Source organism: Caretta caretta, chromosome 25 (assembly GCF_965140235.1).
Source record: "Caretta caretta isolate rCarCar2 chromosome 25, rCarCar1.hap1, whole genome shotgun sequence".
In the NCBI taxonomy this organism is placed as follows: domain Eukaryota; kingdom Metazoa; phylum Chordata; order Testudines; family Cheloniidae; genus Caretta; species Caretta caretta.
In genome coordinates this window covers 4866394-4886725 of record NC_134230.1, presented here as the reverse complement: position 1 = coordinate 4886725, position 20332 = coordinate 4866394, and the positions used below count along the sequence as shown (strand labels likewise).

The following is a 20332-nucleotide window of genomic DNA, read 5'->3' as shown; positions in this document are numbered from 1 at the left end:
GCTTGAGGCCTGAGTCAGTGAACTTCCCTCCGCCAAAACTCTGGGCTGCTAAAAAGGCCAAAGCAAATTGTTTCCCTTTCTCCCCGTGCAGCCTGTTCTGCCTTTCTTCTCCTCACTCTGTGTTTCTAATTCTTTTCCTCTTCAGTAATGAGGGGATTACAAGGAAAACTCCAGCAGGATGCCTTTGTACAGGAGACAATCTGAGTGGGGAAGGCAGTTCCCGTCTTTGTCCACCATTAGAGTTCTCCCCCTCCCCTGAACTGAAGGGACATTTAGAGCAATTACTTGTCCAGAAAGTAACTGTCAATCATTCTTAAAGGGGAAGGCCTCCAATTAATGACCTCGCCTTAATCCTTTGGACTCATTTCCAATCTGCAGGGCCCGGTGACATCTGCAAGACTAAATAAAGATTCTCTCGAGCCTTAGTGAGATGGTTCTGTGACAAATAAGGAGACTAGAGGGAACTTTGGCTGCCAAGCTGCAAGATTGGTGAGGTTGAGCCGCTTGTTTGCTTTCCAGGAGGGACCTCCCAAGTTAAATACTCCTGGAAAATCCAAGTGGGGCCCAGCAGGTAATTTTGTTTTCTTCTAATTCAGCAGGGAGAGGTGTGGGAGAGATGCTGAAAAAGAAATGTGGTCTCTGGAAAGAAGCGCAGGTCCTGCGGTGGTCACTGGGGGGAATAGAAGTGCTAACGTCATGCACAGGGGGTTGGGGAGGGAGGGGGCTGAGGGGCAAATGTGGTATAAAATGTGCTCTGGAAATCAGCAGAAAAGTAGCACTAAAAACTTGATGCTTGCCGGTTGGCCCAGTTCTCCTCTCCCTCACACCAGAGTAACTCCATCATTGACTGCCACTGGCTCCCTCCTGCTTTATACCTAAGGATCAGAGGGCAGCATCTGGCCTACTCTCTCCCCCCTTCATTCACCTGCTAATAGAGACAGGTCATCCAAATAAGAAGCCAGGCCCCTGGATATTTTGGCTTCCTTGGCTCTCTTTCCCTCTTAAGAAATAGATTTGAAAAGCAAATGGGAACAAACAAGTATTCTGAGTTTCTCAACAAAGCTGGAAACAGCCTGTCAGTTGTATGTCTTTTCTTTTTTTTCTTTTGTTACATTTTTCTTCTTTTTTCTTTTACATTTCCTCTTTTTTTTTCCTTTCCTTTTGCTTTTTTTCTTTGCATTTCTGTTAAACTTCAGAAGTTTTGGGGTTTTTTTGGGGGGGGGTGGAGGGGAATCCCCAGGAATCCCAATCATTTGACTAACAAGTTGCAGAGAGACAATACAACTGTTTTATTCACTGGTTCTCTCTGATCTTTATCTCAGCATGAAAAAAATGCTCTTAACTGTTTCACAGTTTATTTATTTATTTTTTAAAAAGATGGGTAGCTGCTAACCCCACTCCCATGCAAAATTGTAGAGGAACAAAAGTGTGCTCAAGAATAAATCAAAACAGAGGAAAATCCCCAGGAGATTTTGTGTCTTTGCAGTTTCCTTCATTACAGTCTTAAAGATTAAGCACTTAAAACCAAAAATTGCTGCTGTGATCATGGCGTTCATAATGAAATATCAGGATCCACCAAAGACCGAGATGGGAAATCGAAATCAGCTCTTTTAGCTGAATGAATCCAATTAAAGTTCCTTAAAAATTCTAGAAGGGATTCTTGAAACACACACACCCTGAATTTATTTAGAGGTTTTCTTTTCTTTATTTGAATTGATTTGCTAACAGGAATGGGACCAGCAGATGGAATGTTTAGAAGGGGAGCATTATGCATTATGCATTGGGACACCAATCAGTGTTCTGCCTGAGCAAAGACCATAGGTGTAGTTTGACTTCTCCATTTGCGGGGAGGGCAGCTCCAGTCAAGCCAATGGGACTGTGCGTCAGGGGGCAAATTCTGCACCCACCCAAGGCTTGCCATTTGCGGGGAGCATGGCAAAGACTGCAGGATCTGTGCCCTCTGCCATCTCTGGTCATTTACATAACCAATCAAGTTTCTGATGTTGTGGGGCCTTTTTGTTTCTGCTAGGTAGAGTGATCTTTCTAACCAGGGTGACACCAATGAAAATAAAAGGATGAAAATGTGAGATAGGGCCTCAGGAGGGCATGAGAGCCAATAAGGAGAGGAGGGGGTAGCACAGGGGGCTCTACAGGATCTCTGCACGTCAAAACAAAATCAGAGGTGGAAATGAAAACACTGGCCCAATTCTAACAGGAGGAAGGGCTGCACTGATCTGGGATTTAAAAACATAATGAGAAACGGGTTATTTCAAACAGAGGGTCAGATCCTGGTGGCTCCGCAGATAGATGGGTGTGTATAAGGACAGATCAACAAACAGAGAAATTGGATTTTTGTTCTTCCTTTTTAGACATTATTAAATGTTATTGTTTAATTTATTTATTATTTATTTTCTGATTTACTCCCCGCTTTATTCCCTTATGTATCATTCCGTCTTCTTGTTTTACTTCATTATTTATGTATCTGATTCTGTTATTTTTGTAATGCCTTGCTTGTTTTATTCCTGCTCCCACTCAGTGGGATTATCTAGTCTCATTCTTTCCATTGGTTATGTCTCACTGGCTTTCCTCTTTCCTTGTTGTGTGTGCAGCTAAAGCAGAGATGCTGGGATTGTAGGGGAAATTAGAGAGCCATGCATGACCAGCTCCTACCCCATCCCCGCTATACTGTGGGTCCCACTCCCCGGGGGGTTGCCCCAGCTGCCTGCCCATTGCCCCAGCTCGCATTGTTGTAGGCTCCTGCATCACAGGCACTTTGGCTCTTTATTAGTTGATTTTTAAAATCCATATTTTTGCTCGTCCTAGAAGACAGGCGCGCACTAACCCCAGCCAGGAAGCGGACGACCCATTCCTGCTCCTGCAGCAGCCTGGTCCCTGGATTCAATAGCTGCAGCTCAGACCTCTAGAGGTTTGAGGATGGAGGTGACAGAACTGAGCGGCCAGGTGCTGGGGCGTTCCCAACTGAACAGGCCGCCTTGGGCTTGGTGTAAAGGGAACAGGGAAACTGTCACCCAGGCAACCAGCTCTTAGCCGCCCCCCCCACACACACACACACTGCACAAACACATACACAACACAGCACACTGCACACAAACAGGTAAGTGGTCACTCAGGCAAGAAGCCCTCCCCTACACACAAACAAACATGCCACACAAATACCGCACCACTTAAACACACGCACTCACCCACAAACAAGCACATGGCCACTCAGGCAATGGACCCTACAAACACAGACACAGACAGAGACACACCCAGGCCCGCCGCAGCCCTCCCCTGCAGACACACCCCTAGAGACATGCCCACACACCCCAGACATGCACAGTCCCCCCTGCCCCCAGATACGGACACACACACACCCCACAGACACACATGCACAAACACACAAAGAATTCTTTGCTACGGACCGATCTAGTGGAAGGGAGACTGAAGCCGAATCCAGACTCCAAGGCCAACACCCTCCCCCCATCGCTGTGCGGGTTCATGGGCACCAGTGAGCTTCACAAGGCACAGAGGTGGAGAGCATCTGTCCGCTGGGCTGTCGACTCCCTACTGGGCCATTCACACCTCCGAGACAAGGGGCCAACCCAGAGCCTGTTCTGACAGGGGACCGAGTTCAGGGGCACTGGAGCAATTAATACAGTGGGGGTGCTGAGAGCCACTCAACCAAACTGTAAACCCTGTATCTGATGGAAACTGCTTCAAGCCAGGAGATGCAGCAGCCCCCCCCTTGCCCCCCCCAGCACCCCTCGTTCCAGCACCTATGGCCAAATTCACTTGTCCAGACCCTTTCCAGGAGGGCAGAGTGTCTCTAGGCTGCCCGGGGAAAGACCAGGCCCAGTGGAGAGCTCTCCAAAGCAGAGGTGGATGTAGGGACAGGATGTGGACAGGGAGGTGTTCAGAAACATGGGATGATGGTAGGTCTGGCTCCTCCAGCCTGCTTAGCTGCCTGGGGCCCTGGAGCTCTGCCCTAGCCAGGGATGGACCCTGGTCACCTGGTCTGGGGAATGTTCCTGTTCTGGGAGCCTGGTGCTGCTGCATCCTTGGGCCAGAGGGGTGGGTGATGGCAATGGACTGCGGTTCTGATGCAGAATCCAGGGGACCAGTGCGTTTCTCACCCTCCTTCTCTCTCTTCTTTCCTTGCAGATGAAAAGAGCTGCGCAAATGAGAAGAGGGTGAAAGAGAGACAGAGAGAGAGGACAGTGCCAGGAGCGGGGCTGGCAGCCTGCACCTCAGCCACTCACCCACCCATCTCACCCATCCTTCCACTCATTCCCAGCCACTGACCCCACAGTTACAGACCCACCTCACCCATCCCTTCACTCACCCCCAGCCACTGATCCCACAGTTACAGACCCACCTCACCCATCCTTCCACTCACCCCCAGCCACTGACCCCACAGTTACAGACCCACCTCACCCATCCCTTCACTCACCCCCAGCCACTGATCCCACAGTTACAGACCCGCCTCATCCATCCTTCCACTCACCCCCAGCCACTGACCCCACAGTTACAGACCCACCTCACCCATCCTTCCACTCACCCCCAGCCACTGACCCCACAGTTACAGACCCACCTCACCCATCCCTTCACTCACCCCCAGCCACTGATCCCACAGTTACAGACCCGCCTCATCCATCCTTCCACTCACCCCAGCCACTGACCCCACAGTTACAGACCCACCTCACCCATCCTTCCACTCACCCCAGCCACTGACCCCACAGTTACAGACCCACCTCACCCATCCGTCCACTCACCCCAGCCACTGACCCCACAGTTACAGACCCACCTCACCCATCCGTCCACTCACCCCAGCCACTGACCCCACAGTTACAGACCCACCTCACCCATCCTTCCACTCACCCCAGCCACTGACCCCACAGTTACAGACCCACCTCACCCATCCTTCCACTCACCCCAGCCACTGACCCCACAGTTACAGACCCACCTCACCCATCCTTCCACTCACCCATCCCCAGACACCCCCATCTCCAGCCTCTCCCTGCCTCCCCACATACACTACCAGCCCCCTGCTTCCCACCTGTCTGAATGCACCTGGCCTTGCAGGAGGGCCCCATGAACGTGCTGGAGGCAGGGGCCCTGCAGCAGCAGCAGGTGTTGCTGAAGGGCTGCGGAAGCGGCGCGGGGGGTGCAGGGCGCGTGCACAGCATCGACGTGATCCTGGGATTTAGCAGGGATCAGGACTCGCTCCTGGGCCCCCTGCAGGTGCCCGGCCTCGCGGCCAGCAAAAGCAGCGCGAGCAGCCTGGGGGAGGCCAGCAGAGCGGAGCAGCTGCCGGTTCCCTGCAGCGCCCAGCCCCTGGGCTCGCACCCGGAGGAGGCGGCTCTGTACGGTAAATAGGTTCGCAAGTCACATCCAGCCGCCGGCGGGGGGCACAACCGGGTCCAGGCGCTCCAGGCCGGAGCATCCTGCCAGGCAGCCGATTGCCCGGCGCAGCGCCCGCGCCGCCCCCCAGCTGGGAGCTTCCCTGCAGCGCCGGGCGCGGCGGCAGGTTCGGGGCCGGTAACAAGCGTCCTGGCTCCCCGGCACGGTGCCGCGCAGCCAGCCTGGCTTGTGCCGTCGGGGCTGGGCGAGGCAGGCCAATCCCAGCGGCAGCCGGGCGCCCCGGGGCGGGGAGCCCCCGGAAAAGGGCCGTGCCCGGGTGTTGGGGGGTCGCTAGGGGTCTGGCTGGGTGTGAGCGCGGAGCCCCGGGCGCCTCCCTCCCCGTGTCTAGATCCAACTTTTTGGAGACTTTTTCTCTCTTTCCCAAACGCGAAGAGCCCGGTTCGGTGGCGGCGCCTGGCCCGGGCCGGGGTTGTCCCCGCACTATTCAGTATAATTGACAAGTTTCTGAAGCTTCGCCCCCTTGAAACTCCGGCTTTCCCCGGCGCGTTCCGGGGCTTTTTCTGCGCGCCCGGAGCCCGATCCCGGGAAGAGCCGCTCGCTGCCCTCCGAGTCCGCCCCCGGCGGTGCGGGCCCACGCCTGGCGGGGGGGTCTGTTTGCCGGCTTGGTTCGGGTCTGTGACCCGGCCGGGGCTCGGCAGTAGCCGCCCCGGGCCAGCCCGGGGTCACTCCGCGGAATTTGGAGAAAGAAGCGGGACCCGAGTCCGAGTTGTCCTTTCCCCCCGGCAGGGCAGAGGGACCCGGCTTGGCGGGGAGATGAGCCTGGGAGCCCCTTCAAGCGGCGCTGAGGGTCGGGGCTCGGGGCTGAGCGCTCGGCTCCCCGGAGAGCCGTCGGGCCGGTCCTGGCAAGAAGTCTGGGAGCGGTGCGGGACCCAGGGGCGCACGGGGCTCGCGGTGCCCGCGCCGGGCCCAGGCAGTCTCGTGAGTCGGGCATTGGACGCTTTCTTCCTTCCTCCCGGCAAGTCCCCTGCCGAGGTGTAGGCCTGGCCGGCCGCGGGGACGGGGTGGGGGCAGGCGGGCAGGTCCCTGGCCTGCATCGGGCTGCGCTGAGCGGCACTGCTCGCTCCCAGGCTTAGCGCCGGGGCAGCCCCGGCTGCGGAAGGACAGGCCGGCCCGGGGCATCCTCCAGATCCGCGGGTCATCTGGGCAGCGGCTGAACAACGAGTGAACAGCAAAGAGCCAACACCCCGCTCCCGCCAAAGCTGGGGGCCGGGGCCCCCCAGAGACACCGGCACGATGTGTAATCTGCTTGGACCATTGAGTGTGGATCCTAGTAGGAACAGATCAGACACGGAAAAGGGGCCTTAAAAACAGTGTTCACGTTATCTGAAAGAAATTCATAAGAACATTTAACTAACTAAAAGATACCTTTGTATACGTTAGTGTGTGTACACACGTGTGTCTGTATGTGTCGGACTACATATGTGTGTGCATGTGTATGTGTAAATATGTGTATACTGTACCATAGATCAATCGATCATCTATCTATCCATCCCCATACTATCTATCTATCTATCCCCGTACAATCTATCTATCTATCTATCTATCTATCTATCTATCTATCTATCTATCTATCCCCATACACTCTATCTATCTATCTATCTATCTATCTATCTATCTATCTATCTATCTATCTATCTATCTATCTATCTATCCCCATACACTCTACCTATCTACACACAAACACAGGAAGAGAGATCTTTTATTTCTTTTATCTTATTTAGTTAGTTACTTAATTTAATTTCCTTTTTAATTCTTCAAACACACACGTATCTATATTATAGAGGTGTCTATACGTGTGTACATATATAAAGTACACACACATATGTACAGTGGGATCTTTTATTTAGTTATTTATTTAGTTTTAGTTACTTAATGTAATTTCCTTTGGATTTCTTTAGACTCACACATACGTGTGTATCTGTGTGTGCACGTGTGTATGTGAGGCACACCACACACTCCAGTACATCATTATCCCAGCGAGATCTGATCACATTTCCCTTTGAAGAAATATCCTGGGATTATGTATTTTCATTTTATTTAAATGTTTGTATTAGATCCCTACCGATAGAAAGGAGCTGGTAATCCTTATCAAATGCCACAGAAAGATTTCAGATACACTGGATAAAAAGCTTAAAGACGAAATGTTCCTAGGTTTGAAAACGCTTATAAACACTCAGGGGGAAAAAGGTCATTAGCCAGAAACAGGGGTTGGGGGCAGAGAGGTAAAGAAACCAGGTACTTTTTTGGGGGGAAGCCATGTTGATGGGCCTGTTATTCCCTCTGCTGTTTTCTCTCTGTTCGTTTTGTAGTTAAAGGGAATAAATACCCTTCAGAACTGCCACATAGCAGAGCTGGGGGGCGAGAGCTAAAGGAGTCTCTAGTTTTTCTACCACTGGTTTCCGTAGTTTATCTGCATTTTTATGTCATAGAATTTCAAGTGCCATATTATCTCCAGCAAGTAAAGTTTGTCCAGATCTAATTAATATTTTAAAAGAGAAACACCACAAAGATGGTGAACTTTAAAAAAAAAATTTTTGAGCAGGTTAAATCTCAGTTTATATTTGTGATTTTTTTCAGACACTCGATAGCGGATTTTTCTTTTTAAAAAATCTTACTTTAGCCTATTTCTATTGCATCTCTGAAATGTGGATTTTACTGGTCAGACAACTGCCTGTCTTTTTTCAAGACAACTGCAGGGATTAGCTATGAGAATTTCATTATTTTCTTAAGTAGCAGAGGGGTAGCCCTGTTAGTCTGTATCCACAAAAACAACAAGGAGTCCGGTGGCACCTTAAAGACTAACAGATTTATTTGGGCATAAGCTTTCGTGAGTAAAAAAACCACAGTGGTTTCTTATGCCCAAATAAATCTGTTAGTCTTTAAGGTGCCACCGGACTCCTCATTATTTTCTTAGGTGATCTGTATTGAATGGACAAATATATTGTCAAAGACATTACAAGAGAATTTTTACGTTGCTAAGTCAGTTAGTAAAAGAAAGAAAAAAGAAAATGATTTAAACTGAAAGAATTAAAAATCCCATGCTGATTGTGATTTACAGCCATATTAAGTTAAGGTTTGAATTAATTTACATGGCAGGTGGTTTATTAATTTGAGCTTTCATATGAAACTTATTTTTAATTTTTGTTTTTCATATAATTTTTCTCCGTTCTTGACAGGACACTAAATTGTGGAAGCTTATTTTTAATACGCATATAATTAATAGCTTTCACAAAGAATGTCATAATCACCCGTGTAAAATAGATCGATCGATAGATTCCATCGATCTATCTGCATTATATATATAATCTTCAGAACCTCATCTGGTGAAAAATCAGTGTGGTTCCATTGAAGTCTATCTGATTTACCCCAGATAAGAGTATACTTGACTCATTAACTGGAAAGGGTGTTCCCAAACCCAAAACCGTGTTACGAAAATCTGCACTCGATGAAATTCCACTGTTGTAATTCCAGCCCAGTGGAATGACACCACCATAGTTTATTCTGATAATAGACCAAAATAGTTATAATGTGCAAATTTCCTTCACGTAAGCAGGGTCATAGACAGTGAAAGAAAATGCCTTTGGTGTTAGTGATTAATCACAGACACACACTGAAGCTCCCTGGCTCCATACTAGATTAAGCTAGATCCTGCAGTCATTGCACAGCCAAAGCTCCCACTGCAGTCAGGCAGGGGTCAGATCTATTCATCAGCCTGGCTTTTTGTCTCACTGATGTTTAAACAAAGAGTGAGTGTGAAAATATACCTGTGGGTGTATTCTCATTGGGGTCACTGCACTGTATCCATTAGGTTCTGACTCTGTATAGGGCGCAGAGGCACCATGGCAGATCCTCAGCTGGTGTAAATCAGCTTCAGTGGAGTCATGCTGATTTACACTAGCTGACGATCTGGCTCACTGCCTCTGTTTAATGCTGATGGGGTTGGGCTTTGAAATCAGAGGGAGCAGACCATCATTTAATAGGGTGGAGTGTATGCTCCTAATATTTGCATGTGACAAGTGGGGAGGGTTGCAAGCACTTTGGAGGCCAGGATTAGAGTTCAGAATGACTTGTCAAATTGGTCTGAAATCAGCAAGATGAAATTCAATAAAGATTAGTGCAAAGTACCGCACCCAGGAGGAGGAAGAGCAGAGACAGCTACAAACTGGTGAAGAACTGGCTCGGCATAGTACTGCTGAAAGGTATCTGGGGCTTAGAGTGGATCCCCAATTGAATACGAGTCAGCAATGGGATGCAACTGCAAGAAAGGCGAATATCATTCGGGGGTGTATTAACAGGGAAGACACTGGAGGTAATTGTCCTGCTCTACTCTGCACTCAGAGGACTGGGCACCACACTTTAAGAAAGATGGAACAAATTGCAGAGTCCAGAGGAGAGCAACAAACATGATAAAAGGTTTAGCAAACCTGAGCTATGAGAGAAAGTTTAAAAACTGGACATGTTTAGCCTTGAGAAAAGACGACTGGCTGGGGGGTGGGAGGAGGTGTTGTTATAGAAAGGGCGGGGACCAAGTGTTCCCCATGTCCACTGAAGGTAGGGCAAGAAGGGATGGGCCTAATCTGCAGCAAAGGAGATTTAGGTTAGATATTAGGAAAAACTTTCTAACTCTAAGGCTCAGTGAAGCTCTGGAACAGGCTCCCCAGGGGGGCTGTGGGATCCCTGTCATTGGAGGGTTTTAAGAACAGACTGGACAGACACCTGTCAGGGAGGGTCTCAGTTTAATTGGTTCTGTCTCAGTGCAGGGGGCTGGACTGGATGACCCTTCCAGCCCTGCTTTTCTGTGAGACAGTGAGACAGGCTCTTGCCTCTAGATCACCCAGGGTCTGAATCAGACCTCATTAAAGTCTCCTCCAGTTTAATGGAACTGGCTCAGGCCCTCATTTCCCATGGCAGCCTTGTTCAGCCATCCTCTCTCAGGCTGGGGAGCACTGCTGTTTGAAAGGACCACGTTCCATGGGGATGTCTTTATGGTTTTAGTTCGAGTATGTCCAGGTTCTCTTGCAAGGGACGTTGGCATTCGAGCAATCCTGCCCAGTTGCTGTGATGCTGCAGTGCTGGTCACAGCTCTGCCGGGAGGGTGCCTTGCCCCCTTGTGCATATGCAAACACAAATCCAACCCTGTTGAAGCTAATGGCAAAACTCCCATTGACTACAAGGGAATTAGGATTTTGCGGGTAATAAGTATCTGGCACCTCCTCGGAAGCTCCCGGAGCAGAGGTCACATGCTCTCGCTTGCCCTCTTCCTGCATGTGAACCATGTTACTTAGCTGCTTTTGTTGGACAATCTCAAAGTGCTTCACTGTGTGGAGTTTATTTTACAGATGGAGGAAACTGAGGCACTGAGAGGGGAAGAGATGTGTCCAAGGGCACACGGCCAGTCAGTGGCAGAGCCGGGACTGGAACCCAACGTGCTCAAAGCCAAGCCAAGCCAAGCCCCTTGCTCTCTCCACTAGAGAATGCTGCAAGTCCTATAGCCTACTCCTGTGGTTTGGGTATCATCACAATGGGCAGCTGTGGGACCCACTGATGTTGGAAGGGGAGGACTGTGACTTTGTACAGGGAATAAGCAGCAGGAGCAGGTCAACTCTTAAAGGAATGAACAACCTGTTTCCTTGGAGGAGAATCCATCAATCTGTCTGTCCGGGGGCCAGCTTCACAGTGCACTCTGGTTGCTTTGACCACTCTGGTGACACAAAGCGGCTGAAATGCCAGGTTCACTGGCCAGGTTTATGGCTGCTCTGTGGTGCTGGAGTGGCACAAAGAAGCCGGGAGGTACTGGTTTATCTGGCCTTCATTGCTGATGCCCCTCTCCTAGTGCTGTCTCAATGCCAAGAGTCCCTTGTGAGTGAGGGTTGGAGATGTTTTGGAAAGTCAGAGCTGCTTGGAACCTGAACGTTTCCCATGAGATCTTGGCAGCGTTTCAGGGGAGTGGAAGGGAATAGCTAGGAAAAGATGAATAAGGGTGAAGTGCTCAGAAAGCTGGAGCATGTTGTGCCATGAATCTCTACTGGGCTCACAAACAAAGCAGGAGGGATCTGGGAAGGTATCCAAGGAACAGGCAACAGTGGCCTGAAGTGTGTTGATGGGTCTGTGTCCAGTACTGAGCAACTGCACTAGCTGGATCTGAAGGAATGCTGCATTTGAGTTCCCTGTGGCGCTATTTGCAAGGGCAGGAGGGTTAGCCCCTCTGTCCAGGTGGGTAATTGCTTCACTTCCCCCAGGCACTTTCATTTAGGGCTGGTCTGCATGCAGGTTTTGTACTGATGCAGTAATCCGAGCACAAAGCTTATTCTCAGCGATTCACAGTTCCTACCCAATATACAGTAGAACCTCAGAGATCTGAACACCTCGGGAATGGAGGATGTTCATAACTCAGAAACATTCAGAACTCTGAACAAAACGTTATGGTTGTTTTTAAAAGTTTACAACTGAACATTGACTTAATACAGCTTTGAAACTTTACTATGCAGAAGAAAAATGCTGCTTCCCCTTTATTTTGTTAGTAGTTTACGTTTAACACACTGTATTTGCTTTGTGTGTGTGTGTGTCTGTGTGTGTGCAACTGCCTGATTGCACAATTCCGGTTCCAAATGGGGTGTGTGGTTGACTCGTCAGTTCGTAACTCTGAGGTTCTAGTGTATTTAAATCAGCACAAACACTCTGTGCAGGCTGATTCTTCCTCACTTACTGGCCTGAAACTGTTGTGCAGCGCCGCTATGCACTTTAAACAGCTGTCACCTTCCACCACAGAGGTGGCTGCCTTTCAGTGGCAGGTAAATTGATCCCTAGATACAGTTTTCACCTTAACAGTTGCTACTTAATAATAATTCTTAAGTTGCTCCTGCTGCAGCTGTAGTGTGACAGAGGGACCTGTCTGGGTCTCTCTAGTGAGCTGCAAGGCTGGTGTTCCCTGCCCAGCTCCGATCTAACCCCTAACTACTGTCCCTGCTGCAGAAGCCAACATGTTCCTAAATAAATGCGAGGGAGAGCTGAGTGAGCTGCGGAAGAACGTGGACAGCGAGGGCACCACGCCAGAGAACACAGAGGAGGAACAGCCCAAGAAGAAACATCGCAGGAACCGCACAACCTTCACCACCTACCAGCTGCATGAGCTGGAGAGGGCCTTTGAGAAATCCCACTACCCAGACGTCTACAGCCGGGAGGAGCTGGCCATGAAAGTCAATCTGCCGGAAGTCAGAGTGCAGGTGAGGGAGGGCCAGATGAGCCTGTTACTCCTGGGCACCAGGTTAACCAATGCTGTATGCAGGAGCCTTTCACCACTAGGTCACTGGTTCAGTCCAGCTCAGTTGAATATGTGTGGAAAATTTCATGAAAATGAGAAAATTTCAGTCGTGTCTGCAATTTTCTTGTTAAAAGTTTAATTTTATTTTTAAAAGTCAATTTTCAACACACACAAAAACTTTTATGCAAAAAAATTTCAACCAGTTCTGAAAATGATGCCTTAATGTTAAATGTCTCACAAAGCCCTTTTGCAGACTTAACAAACCATAGATACTAGAATGACTCTGGCCACCACTGAAATGCAGCCAGCTCTGGGGTGAAACGCAGAAGCAGCTATTTTGCACCACACAGCAACGCCGCAGGGGAGCTTAGGACAGAAAGTGGAGAAGTGTATTAAATCCCATTGAAACTGCATTTAAGGAAGCAGGCTGGAATTTAGGCCAGGCATAGGGGACAACCCCCTTTGCAGGAGAAACCACAAGGGGTCTTTCAGGACCACAGGTGGTCAGGAGTCAGGATCCTAGTTTCCAGGACATGGCTCATCTTTTTGAATGGGGTCTGAGCTGGGCCACAGTCGCACATTAAGTTGAGCCAGGGTTCATTGCCTCAGTCTCTGTCTCTAGGAGAGGCAGCATGCGTGGGAGAGGGAGAAGAGGAGAGACCTAGTGCACAGGCCTTCATCGCCCCCTGGGGCTTGACTCTCAGAGTGGCACTGGCCTTGCACCAGGCCTGAGGATGGCTATACGCACGGCCCCGTCGGCTACAGCACTACCAAGCCACCAGTGGGTGGGAGGAGGGATTAGTGTGCAGGGGGAGGGGGACCAAAGAGAGAGGGGGATGTCCAGGGGATCCATAGCCATGAACTTCACAGCAGATCCTGCTGCTCCATAAACTCAAGCCTCTAACACCTGAGCTAAAGGAGAATCTCCACGAGCTCTTAGCAGTTCAGACCCTATGACCCACAGCTGAGCAGTTCCTGTTCTTTCTAATAAGAGGCAGTGGTGTGCGCACGCACACATTCACACACCAGCCTCAGTATCCCTGGTGCCTGGGGCCCGCCCCCAGACCAATTCCATATAAATGAAAGAGAAGGGCAGCATTTTATTTTCATCAGTAGATCTTTGTCATAACCAACGTGGAAACAAGTGATTGGCTAGTAAAACACAGGGCAGAACAAGAGTTTCAGTCAATGTTTGTTCATTCCCCACAAACTCCAGCAATGGGTAAGGCGGGAATGAGGGGATCAACTAGCTCCTTATTAAGTTGGAAACCACCCTGAGTAATTAAACAAGAAAATCAATTAAAAGGTAATTAACTGCATGCTATACACGGTTATAATACATGTATATTCCATGGCACTTTCTAAAGGATTAACAGACATATTAATAAGCATGTTCATCCAATTAAGTTTAAACCTACCACCAATTGCCTCCATGCTGGGGGATAAGATATTTTGGTATTTGATTCTGATACGATCGGCGTGATTTCTAATTAAAATGTACAGCGAAATTCGGTTGATTCACTCAAAAGACCAGCCAGCCCATGGCAGATCTGTGAGTGGTATAAGTTAGCAAGAGGATGGATCTAGACTGTTCTCAGTGGTAGCTGATGACAAAACAAGGAGTAATGGTCTCAAGTTGCAGTGGGGGAGGTTTAGGTTGGATATTAGGAAAAACTTTTTCACTAGGAGGGTGGTGAAACACTGGAATGCGTTACCTAGGGAGGTGGTGAAATCTCCTTCCTTAGATATTTTTAAGGTCAGGCTTGACAAGCCCTGGCTGGGATGATTTAGTTGGGGATGGGTTCTGCTTTGAGCAGGGGGTTGGACTAGATGACCTCCTGAAGTCCCTTCCAACCCTGATATTCTATGATTCTATTTTTGATTCTTTGACCTGTTTTTCAAAGATACAAGGGTGGCGCATTTTTCGGGTGTGTTGTTCATTGATTTTGATAACTGATGTTCAGTTTTAATTAGATATGATGAGACTTCATAGTATGGGAGCACAAAAACACTGCATCATGTAAGACAGTATAATAGCATAGACACAGCATCTCTTCATCCGTTGCTTTCACTGGTGGCTGAGTCCTGGGGGCCCAGTTGCCAAGCAGGTGTAGCTAGAGATTGAGGGGGCTGATTCGCAGGTGGTGAGGATCATATGACCATAAGAACAACAGAACAGCCACACTGGATCAGACCAAAGGTCCATCCAGCCCAGTATCCTGTCTGCTGACAGTGGCCAATGCCAGGTGCCCCAGAAAAGGGAATCATCAGTTACCATTTACACTAGTTGAAGATCTGCCCCTGGAATGGTCACTGACTAGAAACAGGAAGTGGAGCAGGCCGGTCCAAGCTGACTGAAATGCAAACTGGAAGCATTTCTGGCAGCCCATTGGTTTTGATAAACCCAAAGTGTTACTAGCAGCATGGGGAAGGACTTTTTAAACACATTGATCTCTGCTGTACCTGAACTGAAAGCACTAGGAATGAGTTAGGCCCATGAGTTTGAACTAGGGCAGCCAACTTGACAATATTTAAAAAAACAGACACTCCAGCAGGAGAGCTGGCACCTCCCCTGCCCCGCCTCTTCCCCCTCACTCTCGCCCCTGCCCCACTTCTTTGGTCACGAGTGCTTAGGGTGACCAGATGTCCCGATTTTATAGGGACAGTCCCGATATTTGGGGCTTTTTCTTATATAGGCACCTATTACCCCCCATCCCGTCCTGATTTTTCACACTTGCTGTCTGGTCTCTCTAGGAGCGCCCAGCCTTTCATGGGGGAAAGAGATATGGGACGGTGGGGAGAGTCAGTGAAAGGCAATAGTGGGGAGGAGTTTCTAAGGGGTGACTTGATCCTGGTCTATAAGTCCTACACGGGGAGAAGAGTATCAGGGGGTAGCTGTGTTCGTCTGTGTCCACAAAAACAACAAGGAGTCCCAAAAGCTTATGCCCAAATAAATTTGTTAGTCATTAGGGTGCCACTGGACTCCTTGTTGTTTACGTGGGGAAAAGATCTTTGACAATAGGGGGTTTGTTAATCTGTCAGACAAAGGCAAATCATGATCCAGTGGCTGGAAGTTGAAGCGAGACAGACTCAGGCTAGAAAGAAGGTGCTAATTTTTAACAGGGAGCAACCGACCTAGGGATGTGGTGGAATCTCCATCACTCGGCGTCTTTAAATCAAGACTGGGCACTTCTTTCTTAAAGATCTGCTGTAGCTCAGTGACAAGATCTGGGCTTGATGCGGGAATCACTGGGTGAGTTTTTCTGACCTATGACATGCAGGAGGTCAGACTAGATGTTCACAATGATTCCTTCTGGCCTTCAAATCAATGACTGTGATCTAAACTAGAGGAGTTAACCTGAGACTCCCCTCTCCACACACACACACTCCCTGAGGAGGAATAACTGGCTCTGAGCAGCAGCTTTGGGGAAAAGAATCTTTTACTGAATGTCCAAATGGCCCTTTCACTGATTACCCCTATTTTTCCTCTCTAGTTCACATCACTCCTCACAGTGTTTTTTCCTTCTCTCTGCTACTTATTATTTAACTCCACAAAGTGCTTTGGGGGAAGGTTTTCAGGAAAGATGCTATACAGGATTGTGTGGCATTGTATTATCTAAATCATCCAAGAGTGACTTCCCAAATGAGGGGCCAGATCCTCCCTCAGGAGTTAAAAAATCAACAAGCCTTTGGCCTGCCTAATGATGTCAGGATTTTATAGCCAGCAAATGTAACACAGTAATAATGTGTGGGTAGTCACAGAAACATCACTCAAAATTGACAGGTTCTGGTGCTGCTTGGGTGCTAAGTATGGGAAAGAACTGGCTGGTGTGTATGTGTATGTTAGCTCTCCCTTCTACAGGTGGACTCAGAGCTGCTCAGCCGGGCGGCCTAGGCCATATATTGCAGGATTCTCCTTTAGCTCAGGTGGTAGAAAGGGGGATGTAGGGGCAGGAGACTCTGAGTTCTCTCCTCATTGCAGCCACAGAGTTCCAGGTGGCTGTTGTAGGCAGGGGTCCGACAGTCCTGGGCTGCAATGTGGAACGTTGGTGGAAGTTGGTGGGCTAGGACTGGGGCAGTTAGTCACACTCCAGCCTCTCCTCTTGCAGGTGTGGTTTCAGAACAGACGTGCCAAGTGGAGGAGGCAAGAGAAAATGGAAGCCAGTTCGATGAAACTCCACGACACCCCCATTTTGTCCTTCAACAGGCCCCCAGTGACCGCCAACGTTGGGCCCATGAGCAACTCCTTGCCTCTGGACCCTTGGCTGACTTCCCCCATCTCCAGCGCTACCTCAGCCCACAGCATTCCAGGATTCATGGGGCCCACCCAGGCCCTGCAGCCCGCCTACGCCAGCCACTCCTTCCTCAACACTGCGCCTCCCATGGCTCAGCCCATGCAGCCCATGGCACCCACGCCGTACCAGTGCGCCACCCCCTTTGTGGACAAGTACCCTCTGGAAGACGTCGACCAGAGGAGCTCCAGCATCGCGTCCCTACGGATGAAAGCCAAGGAGCACATTCAGACCATTGATAAAACCTGGCAGCCTATTTGATTAATGATGCCCCCTCCTATCCTCCTGCAACTCTCCCGTCTCCTGCTCCCACCAGGCTGGCTACTCTGCATCCTGGGTTGCTCAGAATGGATCTTGGATGTTGGTGTTTCCCTAAGGGGACTGCCAGGCCTCCCCATGCAGCACCCTGTCTGGCTGCTACCAAACGTCCCAAGCCAGAGCTCAGCGCAGCGAGGCAGGGCAGGAATCCGCCCCACATACCGCTACATGTTAGAAGGGTCTCGGGGTTGAACTGATTGGCATCATGAGCAAGGAAGCAGACATGGACACTAGTGAATGGGTGGCACGGCCGAGATCTTGCGTAAAGGAGACGAGTTTCCAAGAGCAACAACATGACTGTCCGAGCCAGCTCAGCTCCGTAGAACCAAAGGGATAGTTTGTGTTTCCTTTGTTTTGTTTTCAACCACAGAGAGCCAGATCCGCAGCTGGTGTCAATCACTGGCGCTACGGTGATTTGCACCAGCTGAGGGGCTGGTCCTGTCTCATCTTTCCCTAGGCACGCTTCCAGAATATCCCTTCAGGGTCAGCACATGGCAGAGGTGAGAGCAGGCAGAGGATCGAGCTCAAGGCAGGGGCTGCTCTCAGGCCTGTGTCATACACGTCAGACTAGATGATCGCAATGGTCCCTTCTAGCCTTAGCATCTATGAGATTCCATGCCTCCAGAGCCCCGTCTCTCACTCCTGGGAGTGGGTCAACATCCCCCTGTACCTGTGGCTGGCACAACCAATTGGCCAGGTCCTCTGCACTTACACCTGGACTCTCGCACAAACCTCTTGTCTGTTCAAACCCACTGTCCTCCAGCAGCCTGTAGAGACCTTCCCTGGACTTGAGGAATCATCTCAGGTTTCTCTTCCCTCAGCCCTTTGTCTTTATTGTTATTCATTTTTTATGCTGCAGATTTTAAAAAAACAAAATGAAATGATCTAGTTTCCTAGAGAACATTTTTGTTGGGTATTTTTTTTAGCTATGTCAGAGAGCGTTGCTGATTCTGCTGGTAAATGCAACTATATACATTTATGGTTGTATTCAGAGTAAACACGTACAAAAACTCAAACCCGTTCTGAAGTACGGGACCTGTTAGTTGACTCTTGATGCCAGTAATATCGGAATAATACACCACTTGTGAGTGACAACGTCAGTAGTGTATTTCATCCCAAAAGATCTCTAGTGTTCCTTACAAACTGTGTTGTATGTAGGACTCGCTTGATCCACAAATGAAGTGCAGCTACTTCTGGTGTGGACCATGGTCTGACAGCAGCATTCCGGCAAGGGAGTGCGTTAGGGAGGCAGAATGTGTCAGTCTGAGCTGGAGTTTGACCAGCACCATTGTTCTTCTAAGAAATGCCAGAGGGTTTCACGTGGGAACTCAGTTTTCTGACAGTTAGTTCCATGTCTGTGCTTTGAATCATAGAAATGATGAGGCAGAAAAGTCCATTTGGGTCTTGTCTGTTTTTTCCTGCAGGAAGTTTTGCAGTTGTCTTGTCCATTCGTAGAAGTCCCAAGTGCTGAAGCTCCAGTCCACACCCTTGGGAGACAATCCTGCCGTCTCCAGCAGGCCACTTTCCCTGACATTCAGCTTGATTCTGAGCGAGGACAGCCCCTTTTTCTGGTTGCTTTCGCTCTCCTTAGCTGCATTCCCATTGCATCATGCCAAGGTGCTCCCAGACCCTCTGCTTCATGCTCCTTCCAAACAGCAGGGCCAAAAGAATGCTGCCAGGCTGTTTTCAGGCGGTGATCCTGGGTACTAATTATGTATCTTATGGCAGTCCATAGAGGCCGCAGCTGAGCTCCAGGCTCCATTGTGCTAGGCGCTGTACAGACACAGAACAAAGACATGGTCCTTGCCCTTATCCAAATAGAATCTGGACTTCACAGTACGTCTGCTCTGCAGCTGGGAGCAAGTCTCCCCGCCTGCCCGGGTAGACAGCCTGGCGCCAGGAGCTAGCATGCCGTATAGAGACTCCAGCTAGCCCCTTGAGCTAAGACTCAAGGCGTTGGGTGAGCTGCAGTGCCTGAGCGGCCGCCCCCACGCTGCTATTGTGAGCACGCTACCTTGAGCCTGGCTAGTGCGAGTCTGTCTACCCGGGTTGGGAATCTCGCTCCCCGCTGCAGTCTAACCATGTGTCCCCCGAGCCTGGTGGCTGTGGGACCCTGGCATGGCCACCCCAGAGAAGAGTGGAGGGGCTGCAGCTTGCTCCGGTTGCAGGTTGCTCCTGAGACAGCACATGCCCTGCGGGGGAGGAGCACCAGGGCCAGTACGCAGCATCCTACATGCCAGCTGCCTGCTGGGGTCTGGGCTTGTCACCCCAATGCTCTGGCTGCCGTCCTGCTGTGCTCATCCATGGGGAAGGGAGCGGGAGGGCAGGGGGCCGAGCAGCCCACATGGTAGAGCTGGCCCGCCCTGCACGGCAAAAATCAAGGCCATTTACACTGTCTCAGGAGCTAGGGAGAAGGATGTTCCCTACCTGACCGGGCTGGGGGCGCACACAACCCACGAGCCCTGTCAGTGACGTGGAGCAGGGTCAAGGAGGCCCAAGGCCAGGGATGGGCTGGGACCGAGGAGGGGTTGCATCCTGTGTGCTGTCTCTCCGTGTCTCTGTTCCTCATGTATTTTCCCTCCCTCTGTCTCTCTTCCTCCTACTCTTCACTTCCCTCTCTCTGTCTGATCTCTTCCTCATTCACTTCTTCACAATTTCCCCTCACTCTTTTCCTCATGCTCTTTCATCTCCTCTTCTCGGATCCAAGCTTTCTTTCTTTCTTTCTTTCTTTCTTTCTTTCTTTCTTTCTTTCTTTCTTTCTTTTGCCTTCTCCTCATCTATTGTACGTCAGGTCTAATTCCATATTCCATGCATGGGTGACCTGACACAAGTTCCCAGTAAAGTCTCTCCCAGGCTCTGGGCCGGGAGCTGGTATTGTTGAGTTTTTAACAGTCGCTGTCAGTCTCCTGTGCTTGTCAAGGGGAATCTGCTCTCCAGTCACTCTGGGGCAGCGCAGGGGGCTCAGCCTGGGGCCCTGCCTCTCCTAATTGCTCTCAAGCAGTGACTACAAGGCCACATGTTGGGTACACAAAGCTTCAGT

At 49.9% G+C, this 20332-nt stretch overlaps 1 protein-coding gene across 1 annotated transcript; it reads left to right on the top strand.

The window, feature by feature from the left end:
• The first annotated feature begins 5064 nt into the window (after positions 1-5064).
• Positions 5065-17782, top strand: LOC125627084 (retinal homeobox protein Rx1). The gene is made up of 3 exons (XM_048830842.2): positions 5065-5368; positions 12394-12644; positions 16792-17782. The coding sequence occupies exons 1-3, from the start codon at positions 5065-5067 to the stop codon at positions 17233-17235; spliced, it is 999 nt and encodes a 332-aa protein (XP_048686799.1). The 3' UTR covers positions 17236-17782.
• Positions 17783-20332: the final 2550 nt, after the last annotated feature.